The 20,000-nt window shown below is 34.7% G+C and overlaps 2 protein-coding genes across 5 annotated transcripts in view; both read left to right on the top strand.

Annotated features, from left to right (window-relative positions):
* cldn15lb (claudin 15-like b) overlaps window positions 1-16,103 on the top strand; it is a 23,004-nt gene extending 6,901 nt beyond the window's left edge. The window contains exons 1-5 of one of the 2 annotated variants that reach the window (XM_056474458.1): window positions 3,034-3,316; window positions 8,197-8,361; window positions 9,769-9,850; window positions 11,948-12,058; window positions 15,138-16,103. In XM_056474458.1, the coding sequence (XP_056330433.1) occupies window positions 3,100-3,316; window positions 8,197-8,361; window positions 9,769-9,850; window positions 11,948-12,058; window positions 15,138-15,228 (666 nt within the window). In that variant the 5' untranslated portion in view covers window positions 3,034-3,099 and the 3' untranslated portion in view covers window positions 15,229-16,103. Of the gene's footprint in view, window positions 1-3,033; window positions 3,317-8,196; window positions 8,362-9,768; window positions 9,851-11,947; window positions 12,059-15,137 lie in introns of those variants that run through there. The other variant, XM_056474457.1, reaches the window with a different exon arrangement.
* A 1,421-nt stretch (window positions 16,104-17,524) lies between these two features.
* atg16l1 (ATG16 autophagy related 16-like 1 (S. cerevisiae)) overlaps window positions 17,525-20,000 on the top strand; it is a 46,592-nt gene continuing 44,116 nt past the window's right edge. For all 3 annotated transcript variants that reach the window (XM_056474211.1, XM_056474210.1, XM_056474209.1), the window contains exon 1: window positions 17,525-17,682. The gene's annotated coding sequence lies outside the window, so the exon portion shown is untranslated. The remainder of the gene's footprint in view (window positions 17,683-20,000) is intronic.

Here is a 20,000-nt window from a genome sequence, read left to right as displayed (position 1 = left end):
ATATAAATAAAGATTTTTGTTTATTTTTGTTTATATAAATATTTAATTTCTAAATATAAATAAGCATACATATAAATAAAATATTTACTTATATATTTATATAACTTGTATTACATATACAAATATATAATTTATAAATATAAATATGTAATACAAGTTATATATATATATATATATATATATATATATATATATATATATATATATATATATATATATTATGCTTATTTATATTTAGAAATTAAATATTTATATGTCTAATGCAAATAAATAGAAAATTATTTATATTTTGTTAATTTATATTTATAAATTAAATATTTATATTTCAATTACAAGTTAAATAAGTATGTAAGTAAATATTTTATTTATATTTATGTTTGTAATTAAAAGTTACATTTGTATCTACAAATAATATGTAAATGTGCACATTTCTTATTTATTTCAGCTTCAGTTTTATTAAATTAATTAGGCAACATTTATAATTATTGTTTATTTTAATGTCACACATTTCGCCATTTTAAAATTTTCATGAGGGGCAGCACGATTGCCTCACAGCAAGAAAATCACTCATTCGAGTCCTGACTGGGTCAGTTGTCATTTCTGTGTGGAGTTTGCATGTTCTCCCCGTGTTGGTGTGGGTTTCCTCCGGGTGCTCCGGTTTCCCCCACAGTCCAAACACATGCGCTATAGGTGAATTGATGAACTAGATTGGCCATAGTGTGTGTGTGTGTGTGTGTAAATGAGTGTATATGGGTGTTTCCCAGTTCTCTATTACGGCTGGAAGGGCATCTGCTGTGTAAAACACATGCTGGAATAGTTGTCAGTTCAATCCGCTGTGGCGACTGATAAATAAAGGGACTAAGCCGAAGGAAAATGAATGAATGAATGAATAAATTTTCATAAGGCTTTAATTTTACTTCAGTTTCAATTTGTGCCAATTTAGTGCTTAAAGTTCAACTTAAAAGGCAACATTTATAACTACTGTTCATTTTTAATGTCACACATTTTGCGTTTTATTTTTATGAGGCTTTAATTTTACTTCAGTTTTAAATTTGTGTCAATTTAGTGCTAAAAGTTGAACCTAAACGCAACATTTATAACTATTTATTACATTTATAACATTTTTAATGTCACATATTTTGCCTTCTGTTTTTTACAATCAGAAGAAATTAAAGTTTAGATCTATCTGAATGTGAACAAATGTTTTTGATTTTGATTTTGGGGTGATCTGTCCCTTTAAAAACACATTTTTCTTTATTTTAGTGCTTAAAGCTCAACTTAAAAGGCAACATTTATAACTATTTTTAATTTTTAATGTCACAAATTTTGCCTTTTTGCTTGTTTACAATTATTGTGAGGCTTTACATTTATTTTAGTCTAATTTCTTTGTTATTTTAATGCTTAAAGTTAATTTAAAAGGCAACATTTATAACTACTGTTCATTTTTAATGTCACACATTTTGCCTTTTTGCTTGTTTTATTTTTATGAGGCTTTAAATTAATTTTAGTCTAATTTCTTTGTTATCTGATTTATCTATGTTATTTTGAGGTGATCTGTCCCTTTAAATTTACATTTTTATTTCTTTTAGTGCTTCAAGTTCAACTTAAAGGGCAATATTTTTTAATTATTGTTAATTTTAATGTCAATTATTTTGCCTTTTTGCTTTTTTAACATTTTCATGAGGCATTAATTTATTTCAGTTTAAATTTGTGCCATTTTAATGCTTAAATTTAAACTTAAAAGGCAACATTTATAACTATTGTTCATTTTTAATGTCACATGTTTAGCCTTTTTGCTTGTTTACAGTTATTATGAGGCTTTACATTTATTTTAGACTAATTTCTTTGTTATTTTAATGCTTAAAGTTCAACTTAAAAGGCAACATTTATAACTATTGTTCATTTTTAATGTCACACATTTTGCGTTTTATTTTCATGAGGCTTTAATTTTACTTCAGTTTTAAATTTGTGTCAATTTAGTGCTTAAAGTTGAACCTAAACGCAACATTTATAACTATTTATTACATTTATAACATTTTTAATGTCACATATTTTGCCTTCTGTTTTTTACAATCAGAAGAAATTAAAGTTTAGATCTATCTGAATGTGAACAAATGTTTTTGATTTTGATTTTGGGGTGATCTGTCCCTTTAAATACACATTTTTCTTTATTTTAGTGCTTAAAGTTAATTTAAAAGGCAACATTTATAACCACTGTTCGTTTTTAATGTCACACATTTTGCCATTTTGCTTGTTTACAATTATTATGAGGCTTTACATTAATTTTAGTCTAATTTCTTTGTTATTTTATTGCTTAAAGTTCAACTTAAAAGGCAACATTTATAACTATTGTTCATTTTTAATGTCACACATTTTGCCATTTTGCTTGTTTACAATTTTTATGAGGCTTTAAATTTGTTTTAATCTAATTTCTTTGTTATTTTAGTGCTTAAAGTTTAATTTAAGGCAACATTTATAACTATTGTTCATTTTTAATGAGACTTTTTATTTTTATGAGACTTTAAATTTATATTTAGTCTAATTTCTTTGTTATTTTAGTGCTTAAAGTTAATTTAAAAGGCAACATTTATAACTATTGTTCATTTTTAATCACATATTTTGCCTTCTGTTTTTGTCAGTCAGAGGAAATTCAGGTTTAGAACCACTCGAGTGTGAGTAACTGATTTATCTATTTTATTTAGAGGTGATCTGTCCCTTTAAATTCACATTTTTATTTCTTTTAGTGCTTCAAGTTAATTTAAAAGGCAACATTTATAACTATTGTTCATTTTTAATGTCACACATTACTCCAAACAAAGTAAATGAAAGTTTAGCACCTCTAAATTTAATTTTGGGGTGAACTGTCTCTTTAGATTTCACACACAGCACACAAACTGATTAGGTCAAGGCCTTCAGTTTTAGAGGTCAAACTCAAACATTTTCTCCATTAATCTTCCTGTTCCTGTATTGATTGCAAGGAGGGCTGTGACTTTATGGTTTTATGACGGTGATGGTGAAACTATAACACAGTGACACACTCAGACACACTCTTTATCACTGTGAGCCTGCGAGCGGGTGGTGTGTGTAATATTTGGGATCATGTCGACTGGTGTTCAGCTGCTGGGATTTTTGATGTGTTTGGGCGGCTGGCTGCTGTCCTTCATATCGCTGCTGAATGATTCGTGGCGCGTGTCCTCGTTTAGCGATCAGTTGATCACGTCTCAGTGGTATTATCAGAATCTGTGGCAGACGTGTGCAAAGGCCAGCACCGGCGTCACCAACTGCAAGGAGTTCGAGTCCATGCTCTCTCTGGCAGGTATAAAATATATTCATATATACAGTATATATACAAATATTTCCTAAATGATGTTTAACAGATTCAGGAATTTTTCACAGTATTTCCTATAATATTTTTTCTACTAGAGAAATTCTTGTTTGTTTTTTTCGGCTAGAATAAAAGCAGTAATTAATTGTTTTAAAGCATTTTAAGGTCAAAATTGTTAGCCCCCTTAAGCAATATTTGCCTAATTACCCTGACTTGCCTAATTAACCTAATTAAGCCTTTAAATGGCACTTTTTAAGCTGTATAGAAGTGTCTTGAAGAATATCTAGTCTAATAATATTTACTGTCATCATGACAAAGAGAAAATAAATCAGTTATTAGAAATGAGTTATTAAAACTATTATGATTAGAAATGTGCTGAAGAAAATCTCTCCGTTAAACAGAAATTGGGGAAAAAAAATAAAGGAATTAAAATTAAACAGGAGGACTAATACTTCTGTATACAGAGTTGGAGACAGAATTATTCACCCCTGTGACATTTTTATTCTTTTTTTAATTTTAAATTTATTTATCAAATTTTTGTGACCATTAAACAGACAAAAGTAAAGGAGAAAATAACAGAACAAATAGAAATATAACTCTAACTGGCCACTTTATTAGGTACACCTTACTTATACCTGGTTGGACCCCCTTTTGCCTTTAGAACTGCTTTAATCCTTTGTAACGTAGATTCAACAAGGTACTGGAAATATTCCTCCGAGATTTTGCTCCATATTGACATGATAGCATCACACAGTTGCGGCAGATTTGTTGGCTGCACATCCATGATGTGAGTCTCCCGTTCCACCACATCCAAAAGGTGCTCTATTGGATTGAGTTCTGGTGACTGTGGAGGTCATTTGAGTACAGTGAACTCATTGTCATGTTCAAGAAACCAGTGTGAGATGATTCACGCTTTATGACATGGTGCGTTATCCTGCTGGAAGTAGCCATCAGAAGATGAGTACACTGTGGTCATAAAGGGATGGACATGGTCAGCAGCAATACTCAGGTAGGCTGTGGCGTTGACACGATGCTCAATTGGTACTAAGTGGACCAAAGTGTGCCAAAAAAAATATCCCGCACACCATTACACCACCACCACCGGCCTGAACCGTTGATACAAGGCAGGATGGATCCATGCTTTCATGTTGTTGATGCCAAATTCTGAGCCGACCATCCGAATGTCGCAGCAGAAATCAAGACTCATCAGACCAGTTTCTGAAATACTCTGACCAGCCCGTCTGGCACGAACAACCATGCCACATTCAAAGTCTCTTAAATCACCTTTCTTCCTCATTCTGATGCTCGGTATGAACTGCAGCTGATTGTCTTGACCATGTCTACATGCTTAGATGCATTGAGTTGCTGCCATGTGATTGGCTGATTAAATTGCGTTTGTGAGCATTTGGACAAGTGTACCTAATAAAGTGGCCGGTGAATGTGTATGTATATATAGATAGATATATAACAGTACACAATTGTTTAAAAAAACAACAATAAACCACACTATTAACCACATATTTTGCATCACACAGTTTGTGATGTGCATAAACAATTTATGATGTACATTCATTTTACAAATGAAGCATATAAGCAGGTCAGTACTGAAAGTTGGAGTTTGCAGCATGGTGTATTGAGTAAAATAAATAATGATAATGGAAGAAAAAATTATAGAGAGAGAAAAGGGAAAATATGTTCAACTGAACAGGCTGGGGGGTGGCACGCTCTTCAAACTTGTGGTTTTACTTGAAGAAAGGGTTGTATGCTTGTGCTGTATCAGCACTAGTACTCATCTGGAAGGCACAGACTAAAAGTCTGGTGTTTGTGTTTGTAATGCAGCGTTTATGGGTGTGGGACAGTAGATTTGACGTTCTCTCGTCTGGCTGCTGTTATCAGTCTCACACTATGGACCCTTTTCACAAGACTATTATGACGTGTTTAACGCTCATCATAAACTTAAACCCTTGAAAGTTTTGAATATTTCGATTTTTTTTAAACGTATGAAGATTTACATGTCTTTATTTATGTATGCATTCAATCATGTTTTCATCAAATTACAAAAACGAATTACTGCTTGTGTGAGGTGTTTGTAGTGCAGCGTCTATAGGGCTGAGAGCAGATTTGACATTATTCTCTCTTCTCGCTGCTGTTATCAGTCTCAAACTATTTCTTTCCTTTTTCTGAGAGTCTTGATAACACCATCATGGAGCTTTCTTTCATTATTTCAGTAAATAGGATTGTAAAAGAATGATTTGTTGTACTCTTGTTTACCAACTAAGATGACTTCTGCTACTGAGGAACCCGCAAATGATGTGAAAAGGATTCATTTATCTACATGTATATATATTTGTGTGTGTATGTATTGAGATATATATATATATATATATATATATATATATATATATATATATATATATATATATATATATATATATATATATATATATGGTTAAATTCAGAATTATTAGCCCCCCTTTGAATAGTTTTTTCTTTTTTAAATATTTCCCAAATGATGTTTAACAGATTCAGGAAATTTTCACAGTATGTCTGATAATATTTTTTCTTCTGAAGAAAGAATTATTTGTTTTATTTTGGCTAGAATAAAAGCAGTTTTTAATTTTTAAAGCACAATTTTAAGGTCAATATTATTAGCCCCTTTAAGCTATTTTTTTTTCCGATAGTCTACAGAACAAACCATCATTATACAATAACTTGCCTAATTACCCTATCCTGGCTAGTTAACCTAATTAACCTAATCCAATTCAATTCACCTTTATTTGTATAGCGCTTTTACAATGTAGATTGTGTCAAAGCAGCTTCACATAAAGGTCACAGTAAATAGGAACAGTGTAGTTCAGTTTGTAGTGTTTAAGTTCAGTTCAGTTGAGCTCAGTTCAGTGTGGTTTAATAATCACTACTGAGAGTCCAAACACTGAAGAGCAAATCCAACGATGCGCAGCTCTACAGATCCTGAACCATGCAAGCCAGTGGCGACAGCGGAGAGGGAAAAAACTTCACTAATTAAAGACTAGTTAAGCCTTTAAATGTCACATTAAGCTGTATAGAAGTGTCTTGAAGAATATCTAGTCGAATATTATTTACTGTCATCATGACAAAGAGAAAATAAATCAGTTATTTGAGATGAGTTATTAAAACTATTATGATTAGAAATGTGTTGAAGAAATCTTCTCTCCGTTAAACAGAAATTGGGAAAAAAATAAACGGGGGGGCTAATAATTCAGGGTGGCTAATAATTCTGACTTCAACTGTGTGTGTGTGTGTGTGTGTGCGTGCGTGCATGCGTGGTGGTGCAGTGGTTAGCGCTGTCGCTTCACAGCAAGAAGGTTGCTGGTTTGAGTCCCGACTGCGTCAGTTGGCATTTCTGTGTGGAGTTTGCATGTTCTCACTAAGCCGAAAAGAAAATGAATGACTGAATATGTATGTTTGTGTGTGGGTTTGTGTGTGTGTGTGTCTGTGTTTTCTCTGTATGTGTATGTATTGTGTATACAAGTACACTGAAAAAATTATTCAAAGATGATTCCTTGGATTTACTCAATTTTTTTACGTTAAGTGGTTGTAAATAATTTATTTGGGATGAATTTAAGCAAACAAATCAAGCTGAGCTTTGCTCAATTTAATTTGTTTGTTTAAATTCAACACAAATAAATAGTTTGCTACAGTTTTGTAGGCAACACTTTTTTCAGTGCACATACATGTATAGATTTGAGAATATTTCTATTTATATGCATAAATTACTATAGATTACACTCAATGCCGTTCTCAGTCGCACACAATTTATTTCTTCTCCTCTGAAAGTCATGAAAACACCATCGTTACATTTTTATTTGAGCAAACAGGAATACAAAAACATGTTTTCTTTCCTTCTTTTCTTGATTTTCAAAGCCACAGTACTAGGGTGCTTTGCTGTATTTAGCTGTACTATATTATTACCACATTTATATACCATATTGGGGGCGACACGGTGGCGCAGTGGTCAGCACTGTGGCCTTACAGCAAGAAGGTCGCTGGTTTGAGTCGCGGCTGGGCCAGTTGGCATTTCTGTGTAGAGTTTGCATGTTCTCCCTGGGTTTCCTCCGGGTGCTCCGGTTTCCCCCACAGTCCAAACACATGCGCTATAGGTGAATTCATTCATTCATTTTCTACCACTTTTCCGGGAGGCAGCAGTCTTAGGAGAGAACTCCAGACTTTCCTCTCCCCAGACACTTCCTCCAGCTCCTCCAGTGGGATCCCGAGGTGTTCCCAGGCCAGCTGAGAGACATAGTCCCTCCAGCGTGTACTGGGTCTTCCCCGAGGCCTCCTCCTGGTGGGCGTGCCTGGAACACCTCCCTAGGTAGGCGTCCAGGAGGCATCCGAAACAGATGCCAGAGCCATCTCAGCTGACTTCTCTCGATGTGGAGGAGCAGCGACTCTACTCCGAGCTCCTGCCGGATGACAGAGCTCCGCACCCTATCTATAAGGGTGCGCCCTGCCACCCTGCGAAGGAAACTCACTTCGGCTGCTTGTATATCTGAGATCTTATTTGAGTGTGTGTGTGCGTGTGTGTGTGTGCGCGTGTGTGCGTGTGTGTGTGTGTGTGTGTGTGTGTGAGAGAGAGAGAATGAGTGTGTATGGGTGTTTCCCAGTACTGGGTTGCAGCTGGAAGGTGTAAAACATATGCTGGAATAGTCGGTGGTTCATTCCGCTGTGGTGACCCCTGATGAAAAAAGGATTTAGCCGAAGGAAAAATCAATGAATGAATTAAAAGTTCATGTCTCATGCCCAGAATATTTTGATATTTCTCTGAATAAGTTTGCATGGTTACTAATTTAGCTGCTGGTGTTTATAGAGTGTGTATTGTGTGTGTGTTGTAGGATATATCCAGGCCTGTCGGGCTCTGATGATCATCGCTCTGATCCTGGGTTTGCTGTCTGTGGTTCTGGCGTCGATGGGACTCAAGTGCACTAAACTGGGCAGCACGTCTGAGGAGGCCAAAGGCAAAATCAGCCTGACTGCAGGAATCATGTTCATCCTGTCAGGTCAGAAGCACAACACACACACACTTTTGTTTGTTTTTGTCAATTGTGGGGACATTGCATAGGTTTCCATTGTCTTTATATTGTATAAACTGTATTTTCTATCGCCCTAAGCCCACTCCTCACAGGAAACTGTGTGATTTTACTATCTGAAAATTGTTCAGCATGTCACAACACTCATTCTGTCTGGTTTATAAACCTGTTGAACAATGGGAATATGGGCAATGTCCTCATATGTCACCTTCTCATTGTAATACCCGTTATACACATGACATTATATACATTTGTGTCCTTATGTTACAATAACACACACACACAGACACACATACTTACTCACAGAAACTGGCTTGCACACACTCATACACAAAACACAGTGACACACTGACAAACACACACACAGACACTCACAGAGTAACACAGACACACACAAACACACTTACACATAGACTTGCATTCAAAGATGCTGACACACACACACAGACAAATACAAAAACACACTCACAGACACTTGCACACTCATACACACAAAAACACACTCATAGACACACACACACACACACACACACACACACAACACACTCAAAGAGTATCACGCACACTCACACAGACAGACACACATGAAATAACAGACAAAAACATTCAAAGACAATTACACACACACACACACAAAACACACTCAAGAAGTATCACGCACACTCACACAGACAGACACACACACGAAATAACAGACAAAAACATTTAAAGACAAATACACACACACACACACACAAAACACACACACACAAACACACTCAAAGAGTATCACACACACTCACACAGACAGAAACACATGAAATAACAGACAAAAACATTTAAAGACAATTACACACACACACACACACACACACACAACACACTCAAAGAGTATCACGCACACTCACACAGACAGAAACACACAAAATAACAGACAAAAACATTCAAAGACAATTACACACACACACACACACACACAAAAAACACACTCAAGAAGTATCACGCACACTCACACAGACAGACACACACACGAAATAACAGACAAAAACATTTAAAGACAATTACACACACACACACACACACACACACAACACACTCAAAGAGTATCACGCACACTCACACAGACAGAAACACACAAAATAACAGACAAAAACATTCAAAGACAATTACACACATACACACACACACACACACACACACACACACACACACAGAAAACACACTCAAAGAGTATCACGCACACACACACAGAGTAACACAGACACACTCAAAGACACTCTTGCGCACACACACACACACACACACACTCAAATACACTTGAATCATTGCTAAAGGAGTGTTTGAGTTATATAAGCAGTAGGCAGCACTCATATCATCATCTGCTTGCTCTCTCTGCAGGTTTGTGTGTTATCGTGGCCGTGTCGTGGTACGCCGCTCGAGTCGTCCAGGAATTTAATGACCCTTTTTATGGAGGCACAAAGTGAGTTAAAGATCAAATGACAAATAAAACATTAATAAGCCTGACATGTGCAATTATTTATCAGGAAAGATCACTCACCGGTCACTTTATTAGGTACACCTGTCCAACTGCCTGTTAATGCAGATTTCTGATCGGCCAATCACATGACAGCAACTCAATGCATTTAGGCATGTAGACATGATCAAGACGATCTGCTGCTGTTCAAAGCGAGCATCAGAATGAGAAAAGATGGGGGATTTAAGTGACTTTGAACGTGGCATGGTTGTTGGTGCCAGACGAGCTGGTCTGAGTATTTCAGAAACTGCTGATCTACTGGGACACGTACAACCATCTCTAGGGTTTACAGAGAATGGTCTGAAAAAGAGAAAATACAGTGAGCGGCAGTTCTGTGGGCGCAAATGCCTTGTTGATGCCAGAGGTCAGAGGAGAATGGCCAGACTGGCTCCAGCTGATAGAAAGGCAACAGTAACTCAAATAAGCACTCGTTACAACCGAGGTCTGCAGAAGAGCATCTCTGAACACACAACACGCCCAACCTTGAGCCGGATGGGCTACAGCAGCAGAAGACCACACCGGGTGCCACTCCTGTCAGCTAAGAACAGGAAACTGAGGCTACAATTCACACAGGCTCACCAAAACTGGACAATAGAAGATTGGAGAAACCTTGCCTGGTCAGAATTTGGCATCAACATCATGAAGTCAGTGAGTCAGTGTTTTTGCAGTGATGAAAATTCTTAACACAACCATTTATTCCTAAGTGTGAAGAATATTCAACTGATCTAAAAACTTTTTCATTTAAATAATATTTGTGGAAGGAACAGATTTGATGAATGTTAATCTCCTGAGGAACAGAGAAATTAAAGGTTCTGGAAATAAATGTGCCTCAAAAGATTTGTGAAGTTTTAAAGGCTTTGGAAGATTATTTCACCACTGAGGAACAGAGATATGAAAGGTTCTGGAAATTAATTTTCCTCAAAAGTTTTGAAAAGTTTTAAAGGCTTTGGAAGATCATTGCAACACCAAGGAACAGAAAAAAATTAAAGGTTCTGGAAATAAATGTTCCTTAAAAGTTTTGAGAAGTTTTAAAGGCTTTGGAAGATTATTTAACTACAGAGAAACAGAGAAATCAAAGGCTCTGGAAATAGATGTTCCTCAAAAGATTTTTTTTAAAGCTTTTGGTAGATCATTTCACTGATGAGGAACAGAGAAATCAAAGGTTCTGGAAATAATTGTTCCTCAAAAGTTTTGAAAAGTTTTAAAGGCTTTGGAAGAGCATTTATCTACTAAGGAAGAGAGAAATCAAAGGTTCTGGAAATAAATGTTCCTCAAAAGATTTGTTTTAAAGCTTTTGGAAGATCATTTTACTGCCGAGGAACGGAGAAATCAAAGGTTCTGGAAATAATTGTTCCTCAAAAGTTTTGAAAAGTTTAAAGGCTTTTGGAAGATTATTTCAACGCTGAGGAACAGAGAAATCAAAGGTCCTCGAAATAAATGTTGCTCAAAAGTTTTGTGAAGTTTTAAAGGCTTTGGAAGATCATTTCACCGCTGAAAACAGAGAAATCAAAGGTTCTGGAAATAAACCTTCATCAATAGCATGACGGTCATATTTAGTTCTGATTCCTGATTTTGTTCATTATTTAAGGAATAATTTATGGGCCATTGATTTATTAGAAAACAATGCACACTTGATGATAGATTATTATGCAGATTAGTTCATTAGGTTATTATGTTTTACTAATTTACTTATCCTCTGTTTCCCACGGCTCAGAACACTGTTGACATGTTGTATTTCAGACATTTGTCAAGTTTTTGCGTAGTAATTCAGTGTAGTGATATGGAGCAGTAATACTCTCAAAACTGCCGAACTACTTTATTTGTGCATTTATCTGAAAATAATGGCATGCCTTAGAATGCTCATCAACCAATCAGAATCAAGAAGATCTGTACTATATAATTGAGTTAAGCTAAGTTGCTTGAAGTATTACTATTGTATCTGAACGTTCTTCTTTACTTCATCAACGACAGTAATAAGACATTATCCATGAGTCTTAATTGGATTATATCCCATAATGAATGATTTGTGTGTGTTGTGTGTAGGTATGAGCTGGGCGCAGGTCTGTATCTGGGATGGGCGGCAGCTGCTCTGTGTATATTAGGAGGAGGAACTCTCTGCACTTCCTTTAAAAGTCCATCTTCTGCGCAAACACGGTGAGTCTCCAAACCATCGGTTCTACCCCACACAATTACACAATGCGCATCATTTAATTTATGGGAAGTGTGATGCTAAATGAGTAAGGAATAACTTATGTGGTCTGTTGAATTATTAGAAAATAATGCACACCTGTGGTTTAATATTTTCAAATCATAATCAGTATCACAATCATAATCTGCATGAACTATGGATTTTTGTTCATGTATGGTGTTTAACAAAGGGTTCAGATGCAAAAACTTCTAGATAGCATCTCATTTCTTCACACCAAACACACTTTTCTCTCAGGCTCCTGTATGTAGGTTTCGTCATTTCACTTTTATGGCAAATTATATTTTTTGTCATCACGTTTAAAGCGATGTAACTGAACATAAAAATGTACATTTCTGGAAAATTAATTCAGGTGATGGCACTTAGAGGTTTTTGCATCTGAATTCCTCATATATATATATATATATATAATACAATATATTTGAGAACAATACCTTGGTATTCTTTCAAGTAGTACAGTATATAATTGCAGGAATACAACAATAAATAGCAAAGTGCCATACAATTACTATTCAAGACATAAAAAGAGACTATTTTGCATGTGTAGGGATGGTATACAGCTTAACCCAAAGAATGACCAGTCTGTCAGATGAAGAAGAGCCGGAGTCAGAGATTCAAATAAATAAATAAAGTTTAATAAAAAAATTGTGAGAAACAGGATGATGAAAAGGATAAACAGTGGTCCATGATGAGACAGATTCTACACATGAGAGGTCTTTTCTGCACTCTCAGAAAAAAGGTACACGGTGGTACAAATAATGTTCCTTAAGGAACAGTTTTGTACCTTTGTAAAAGCTGTACCAAATATGGTAGAGAAAAGACCTCTTATGAGACTGTTCTGTAGCTTTTATGGTACAATTGAAATGGAGGGACACAACTGTTCTCATAAAAAATATCTATAAAAATAAATATTACTGGAAAGGCAAAGTGATTTTATGAATAATTTCCATCTTAAAACATGAATCATCATTTAAAAGAAACTCTTAAACATTAATTATTAAGTTCTATGATACAGAACAACTGGTAAAATAAAGCTACAGTATAGGTATTGTAAACTAAACATTTATGCCTTATGCCTGTTTTAATAAACATTTGGTAAGCATTTTCTGATAAACACATGTTCATTATTGATATCCGCACCTTTTGGCGTTTGCTTTCCACTACACAGGTGAGCTGGCAAAAGTCCTGCATATGTAAAGTGTTCAAGCAGACATTTTAGTGTTGTAAAACTAATCAAACATTGTGCATATCTCATTACAATACTTCTGCATAATTCTATTTCTATTTTAAAATTAGTAAATTAAATGAACTAATAAGTGATTACAAAGGTGTTGTGTGTAAATTGGAGAAAGAAATGTTTTGTAGATGGGAGAATGTGTTTCTGGAACATTTCTGTGAAAAGTGTGAAATGTTTAGCAATAAATAGATCTTCTGATTTCTGTTAAAGTATTTTTTATTCTTTATTGTAAATGGAAAAGGTGCTTTTACACAAAAAGAAACTGTTAAAACCTTGTTTAATAAATGTATTTGATGTTTTATATTTACTGAAAATAATTTGACACATTTTAGATTTACAGTAGCACGATGCCTTTAAATAGTTCTTGAAGAAACACATGTGACTCTGTTAAGGTACAAAGTGTCTTGTCACTGTAGTGGTTCCTTCATGGATCAGATTTGTACCTTTGATGAAGAAACAATATTGGATCTGCAGGTTTTAAAAATCAAAGGTACATTTTGGTTTCCCATGGTACAAATCATATCCTTACAGGTACAAACTGCAATGGTGCACATTTATTTCTTTGTCTTAAGGTACAATTCTGTCCTATAAAAAGGTACTGTCCCAGTGACAAGGGTTTGTACCTTCTTTGGTACAACATTGTACCATTTTTTTCTGAGCGTGTATCTTAACATTATGATAATTCTACAGTGTATTTTGGTAAATTAAATAAGCGATATTCAGTGACGGGGCGTCACTGATGGCGCAGTGGGTAGCACGATCATGCATATGAAACAAGTAGCATGTGTAATGATTTACTTGCTGATGTTTATAGAGTAGAACTGTAGCCTCACAGCAAGAAGGTCGCTGGTTCGAGCTGGGTCAGTTGGCATTTTTGTGTGGAGTTTGCATGTTCTCCCCGTGTTGGCGTGGGTTTCCTCTGGGTGCTCCGGTTTCCCCCACAGTAAACATATGTGCTATAGGGGAATTGGATGAGCTAAATTGGCCATAGTGTATGTGTGTGAAAGAGTGTGTATCTAAGGGCATCTGCTGTGTGTAACATGTGCTGGATAAGTTGGCAGTTCATTCCGTTGTGGCTACCCCTGATTAATAAAGGGACTAAGCTGAAAAGAAAATGAATGAATGAATGAATGAATGAATATTTAATGACGGGCTGCTGAGTTATTAGAAAATAGTGCACACCACATCACCACGTCAGGTGTGCATTATTTTCTCATAATTCAGCAGCCAGACATCAAAAACCGCTTAGGAACAGTGAAATGGAAGGTTTTGGAAAAAATAAACCTTCATCAAAAGCCTGACAGTCACATTTAGTTCTGTTTTAATTTATTTATTTAAGGAATAATTGATGTGCTGTGGGTTTATTAGAAAATAATGCACACTTGAGGATCCATTATTACACTGGTTATTTTTATTCCTTCAGCTTTACTTCCTACAGCTGAATCCGCTGTTGAGGTGTTGTATTTCAGACTTTATCGGTCAGGTTTTTGTCCTCAAACGTCTCCAGTGTGTAGCACTAGTTTCTTCCACATCTCCTCCAAAGCCTTCAGTTGTGTTTTGTTGTGATTTTTGACTGTTGTAGCTGTGAAATAACTCAAATCATCCAGCGGAGTGATAATGAAGCTGTAAAGCGCTCAAAACCTGCCGGAACTACTTTATCTGTGCATTTAAATGACAATAACCAAACCCCTTAGAATGTTCATCAGCCAATCAGAATCAAGCATTTAACCAGATCTGTAGTAAAACAGCTTGATTTATCGTGAGGTTAATCATGTTTGTGTCTTTCTCAGGGGCCCGGGCTATAACTACAGCGCTGCACAGCCTCAGAAGATTTACAGATCTGCTCCATCAGACAACAGCATCACCAAAGCATATGTTTAAGACTGACTTACTTTAGCTCTCCTTTCTTTTTTTGTACATGGACCTTATGTAATTGCATCTTAAAAGTCAGCAAATTTACCCTTTGTAAGAATACTGTGGTATTATTCTTATGGTAATGCTCTCACATATGCTAATATAAGTTTTATTTGTATTTTTTTCTGTCAAAGTGCCATTTTGCCTTAAATTTTAATAAAAGAAAACAGAATTCTTTATTTTATTTTAGTTTTGATATTAACTGCAGCACTATAACACAGTTCTGTAGTCATATACCATTTTTATTTTCTTTAATATTGCTCAAGCAGTTACATTTACCCTTACCAATTTCCTAACTTTTCCAAATAATACCATGCTTTGGCCATTCATGTATCATATAAAAATAATGTTCACATTTTCAGGAGTGTTTTGAATGTTTATCATCAGAATTTAATCAAAAATACATTAAAAAGCATAATATGAAACAAATGTTAGTACAGATCTCACTGATTCATAATGTCATAATTCAGAATTTGATGTAACGTCCCTGTTGTCAGCAATGTATAATTCAGCTTTGTCTCAGATATGAAATCAGTTCCCTTCTCCCTGGGTAGCAGTTTGGGCTCTTGAGGCCCCCTTGCCCTCCAGCTGCAGGGTCTGTGACCACAGCAGGTTGCCCCAGGGTCCAGCCACTCTCCCTGGGTTGCAGTTTGGGCTCTTGAGGGCCCCTTGCCCTTCAGCTCATAAAATCTCAGCTTCTATATTTTGGTCATGCACATTGTCATGTTATATGGATCATTTTAGTGCGTTATATAAGTGTTACATTGTCTGTTCTCTTTTTTTTTCTTATTTTATGTTTTATGTTTTTGCCATTTATGTAAATAAAAAAAAATCTGTGCAAATTTAGCAAAGTTTGTTTTGCATATAAGCTGAACCTCAATTGTGTCTTCTGCAGTTTAATACTTAGGTAAATCATTAATTTAGGTTATTTAACAATTTAGTGATCTGTTTATAGCGCTTAAAAGAGTCTAAGAAGCATAGAATTAATTAATAATTCAATATTATTCCTGCATTAGATTTATTCGAATTTTTTCATTACTTTGTTGTTATTAATAACATTAATAATAATCATTTAAACAATAATTAGTAATTTTATTGAACCTCTTGTGATTCCAGTTTGACAATACACACTTTTTATTTTCACAATATCACATAGAATAGTATAGCATATAAATATAATTTAAAATATACATAATAATTAGAATTTTATTACATTGAGTATTGGAATGTTAAAATCTTTATGATTATTTGATTTCTATAATCATAATGTAATACAATAAGTCTGATAATGATTGATTATTATAATTGAATACAATAAAGATTTCAAAATGTATGTCTATTTATCAAGTAATTTGATATAAAGGGCATATAAATACGAATATTATGAAAACTCAGTAGAAATGACTAACATACTATAGATTCACACTCTAAATGTTTGATTGATCATAATTTGATACCATATATTTATATTTTCATTGTTATTCTCATAACAATGTATTTATTGTCACGAAAACATCAAATCATGTTCTTATTCTCATAAAATAATGGATTTGCGTTTTTAATCGTCACAAAGGCATCAAAGGCATTTATTCTTTTTTAAAAACTATATATTTGCAATTTTATCCTCGCGAGGGCATTTTTTTAAAATTTTTTTTTATTGCTTGAACTGACAATACAAGAACATCATAACAAAGTCCAAGGGATCACAGACAGATCTTTAAACGGTCAGTAATGTACATAGTCATAAGAAGAAAAATATAAAAATCACATACAAATACAAATAATACCAATCGACAGAAAGGGGGAAATAATAAAATTATAGTATCATTATTATTATTATTATTATTATTATTATTATTATTATTATTATCATTATTATTATTATTATTATTATTATTATTATTATTATTATTATTATTATTATTAATAATAATAATAATAATAATAATAAATAAAAAATTATAATTTAAACTAACAAAATTAAACAAATGAATGGAATTGCAATGACACTTAAACAAATAACCGTAAGGCAAGCAACTAAAATTGAGAATCTTCTTTAAATACATATGCATAATATTTCAGGAATCTTAGATTCTTTTATTCTTAATAAGATGAAGTGATTTTAGGAGGGAGTTGTATTCTATTCTCTCGTTGATGAGTAATCAACGAAAGTTTTTTTTTAAGGGAAAACGTGAGAAGCACGCGGTCGAAACGTAAATCTCCCGCGACGGCGCAGCAGGAAACATACGTCAGTTGAGCCAAAATGGCGTCCGTGATCCTTCAGTCTGGAGTGGGTTAGCATGAAACCTGCCCGATTTACCCTCAAATTACACATTTCTGCTCTTATTAGTCGGATTACTCAGTTCTATCATCAAGAAGAACCGCTGTTATCTCCAAGAGGACGCGTTTTGATTCTGTGAGGTAAAGTAAAGCCGCTGTTTGTCGAAAGTGAAAGTCAAGCGCTGCGATTAGCCGGTGCAGATCTGATAAATCATATTTAAAACGGCTAACGTTAATAAACACCGTATTTATTGATGAAGCCGTTGTTTACATTATGCATTTTGTTGTTTATTTATAGAGCGCTGTGACAAAATATCAGTGTAATTTACTCACACCATATCTGTCAGAGATCTGCCATGCTTTTCATCAGAATTATCACTTATATTTCATATTTTCTGTCAATTTGAATCCTGTTTTACGTGTCATGTGTTTTGAATGTCTTCAGCACACGTAATTCAGCATCATGGGATGTCTATTTCCATCCTGCAGCAGGAGTGACATGGCAGATCTTAAAATCTGAGGCACATAAACGCAAGACGATCCATTATTATTGATTTACACAAATACCTGATCATGCACTGGTCATATAAGTCCATTGCAAATTAATAACTCATGTTAAGTATAATATAAATACACAAGCAGTACGTGAATATGCATCACTGATCTGTCATTTATTATGTAATGAATAAAACCTATTATAAATATAATGAGTTATGAAGTTGCAGTCTACCTTTTAACACTGCTTGCTGTAATTTACTTTGAGTTGATTTCAGTAATACACACACACACACACTTCAGTTTCTTTAGTAACTTCCTCTTGTGTTTAGGAGAGAAGGAAAGATCTTCCTCTTTTCTCAAGAGCTGAACGTGCCCTGAATTAAGAAACGCTTTTGCTTAATTGCAGTTGTTTTAGGAAAGTAGTTCACTGGGATGTTAACTGTGTCACTGGAGTTAACTTTGATTGAGGTATAAAGTTGGTTTTATATTCACACATTCAGGCTTTCTCCATGATAATATAGTATCAGAAAAGTATTGTTTGCAAATTGTAAATGGGTAAATCATATTAGCAGCCAATGACCATTAAAGCGCAATGTTTTCAGTCAAATAAATAGTCCTAATGTTAATTTGAAGTCGTTTTTACATGTAATTTCAGACCCATTATTCAAAGTACCATGGTGAACAATATATGAAGCGTGTTACAAGTTATCAGTGAATGAACGTGCGAATATAAGGCCAACTTTACCTCATTTCACTTTGTGTGCATGCGTGTGTGTGGTGCTCTTAGTATTCACTACATTGCGGGAAGTATAGCAATACCAGTAATTTTTGACCTTGATGGCATGTTATTTTTGTCAACATGAGGAAAACGGCTCATAAATCACACAGATTAAAGTACTTTGAAAATGTTAAAATGCTTAATGTTTTCTGTGTAGGTTGTAGGGCTGCACAATATATTGTTTCAGCATTGACATCGCAATGTGCAGATCTGCAATAGTCACATTGCAGGACGTCAAGCAATTTCAAGTGAATTTAAACCATTTGCACACAAGAAGTTACCAAGTTCGCCTCTTTAATAAAGATTAATTGTGTTTAATTATACAATGAAGACTATACACTGTTATTTTACATTTAAGTATTGCAATTTCTGTACCTCAATACTTTTAGACTCTGCCAAAATGCTTAAAGTGCTTTTATTTTAAGTTTTATCTTTGTTTTGTTGTTTATATATATATATATATATATATATTAGGGGTGGGCGATATGACCTAAAATTAATATCATGGTATTTTTTATCTTTTGAACGGTGACGGTATAATATCATGGTATTACTTTCAATAGCAAAATAATATACATCTCAAGGAAGAACGGACAAAAGAAAGTCTCACTTCTATCACTCTTTAAAAGTTTTGGTTTGGGTCATTGTAAATGCTCAGTCTCGTTATGAGCTGATCTTCATTTCTCTGTGTTGGTGGAATAAAGCAGGTGAGTCAGCCGCACCCAATTTATGAGCAGACAGAGCAGGATTCTCATGATGACCACCAGCGCAATTCCGCTCTTTGTTATGAGCCGTAGTTTCAGTGTAAACTTAGTAAAGGCGAGTTTCTTTGGGCGATGATGTGTACAGTGCTAGATTTTATATTTAGCGGACATTTGCGCTGAACACGCGGTGAATGCAACGCATCGAGATTCGGGCACCTTCTCCGAAAACACTCGATTGATCTCAGCTGGCGGATCAACATTTACCTCATGTCATGATCACTGTCATCTGCGCCATTATTATTTTTATAACTTTAGGTGAGGTTTGCAAACCTGTGCACTTTTCACTCTTCAGAGCCGTTTGCATTTCCTGCAGTAACAAAAGCTCCCTGTTATCTGACAGCGGGAAGCGTTGAGAGACTGACAGCTAATATGAACCAATACAGCAGCAGGGTAGAGCGATTCAGCAAGTTTTTAGAGAA

This window comes from Danio aesculapii, chromosome 15 (genome assembly GCF_903798145.1).
Source record: "Danio aesculapii chromosome 15, fDanAes4.1, whole genome shotgun sequence".
Lineage (NCBI taxonomy): Eukaryota > Metazoa > Chordata > Actinopteri > Cypriniformes > Danionidae > Danio > Danio aesculapii.
Note: the sequence above shows the minus strand (reverse complement) of the source record. Positions and strands in the feature narration are given on the sequence as shown.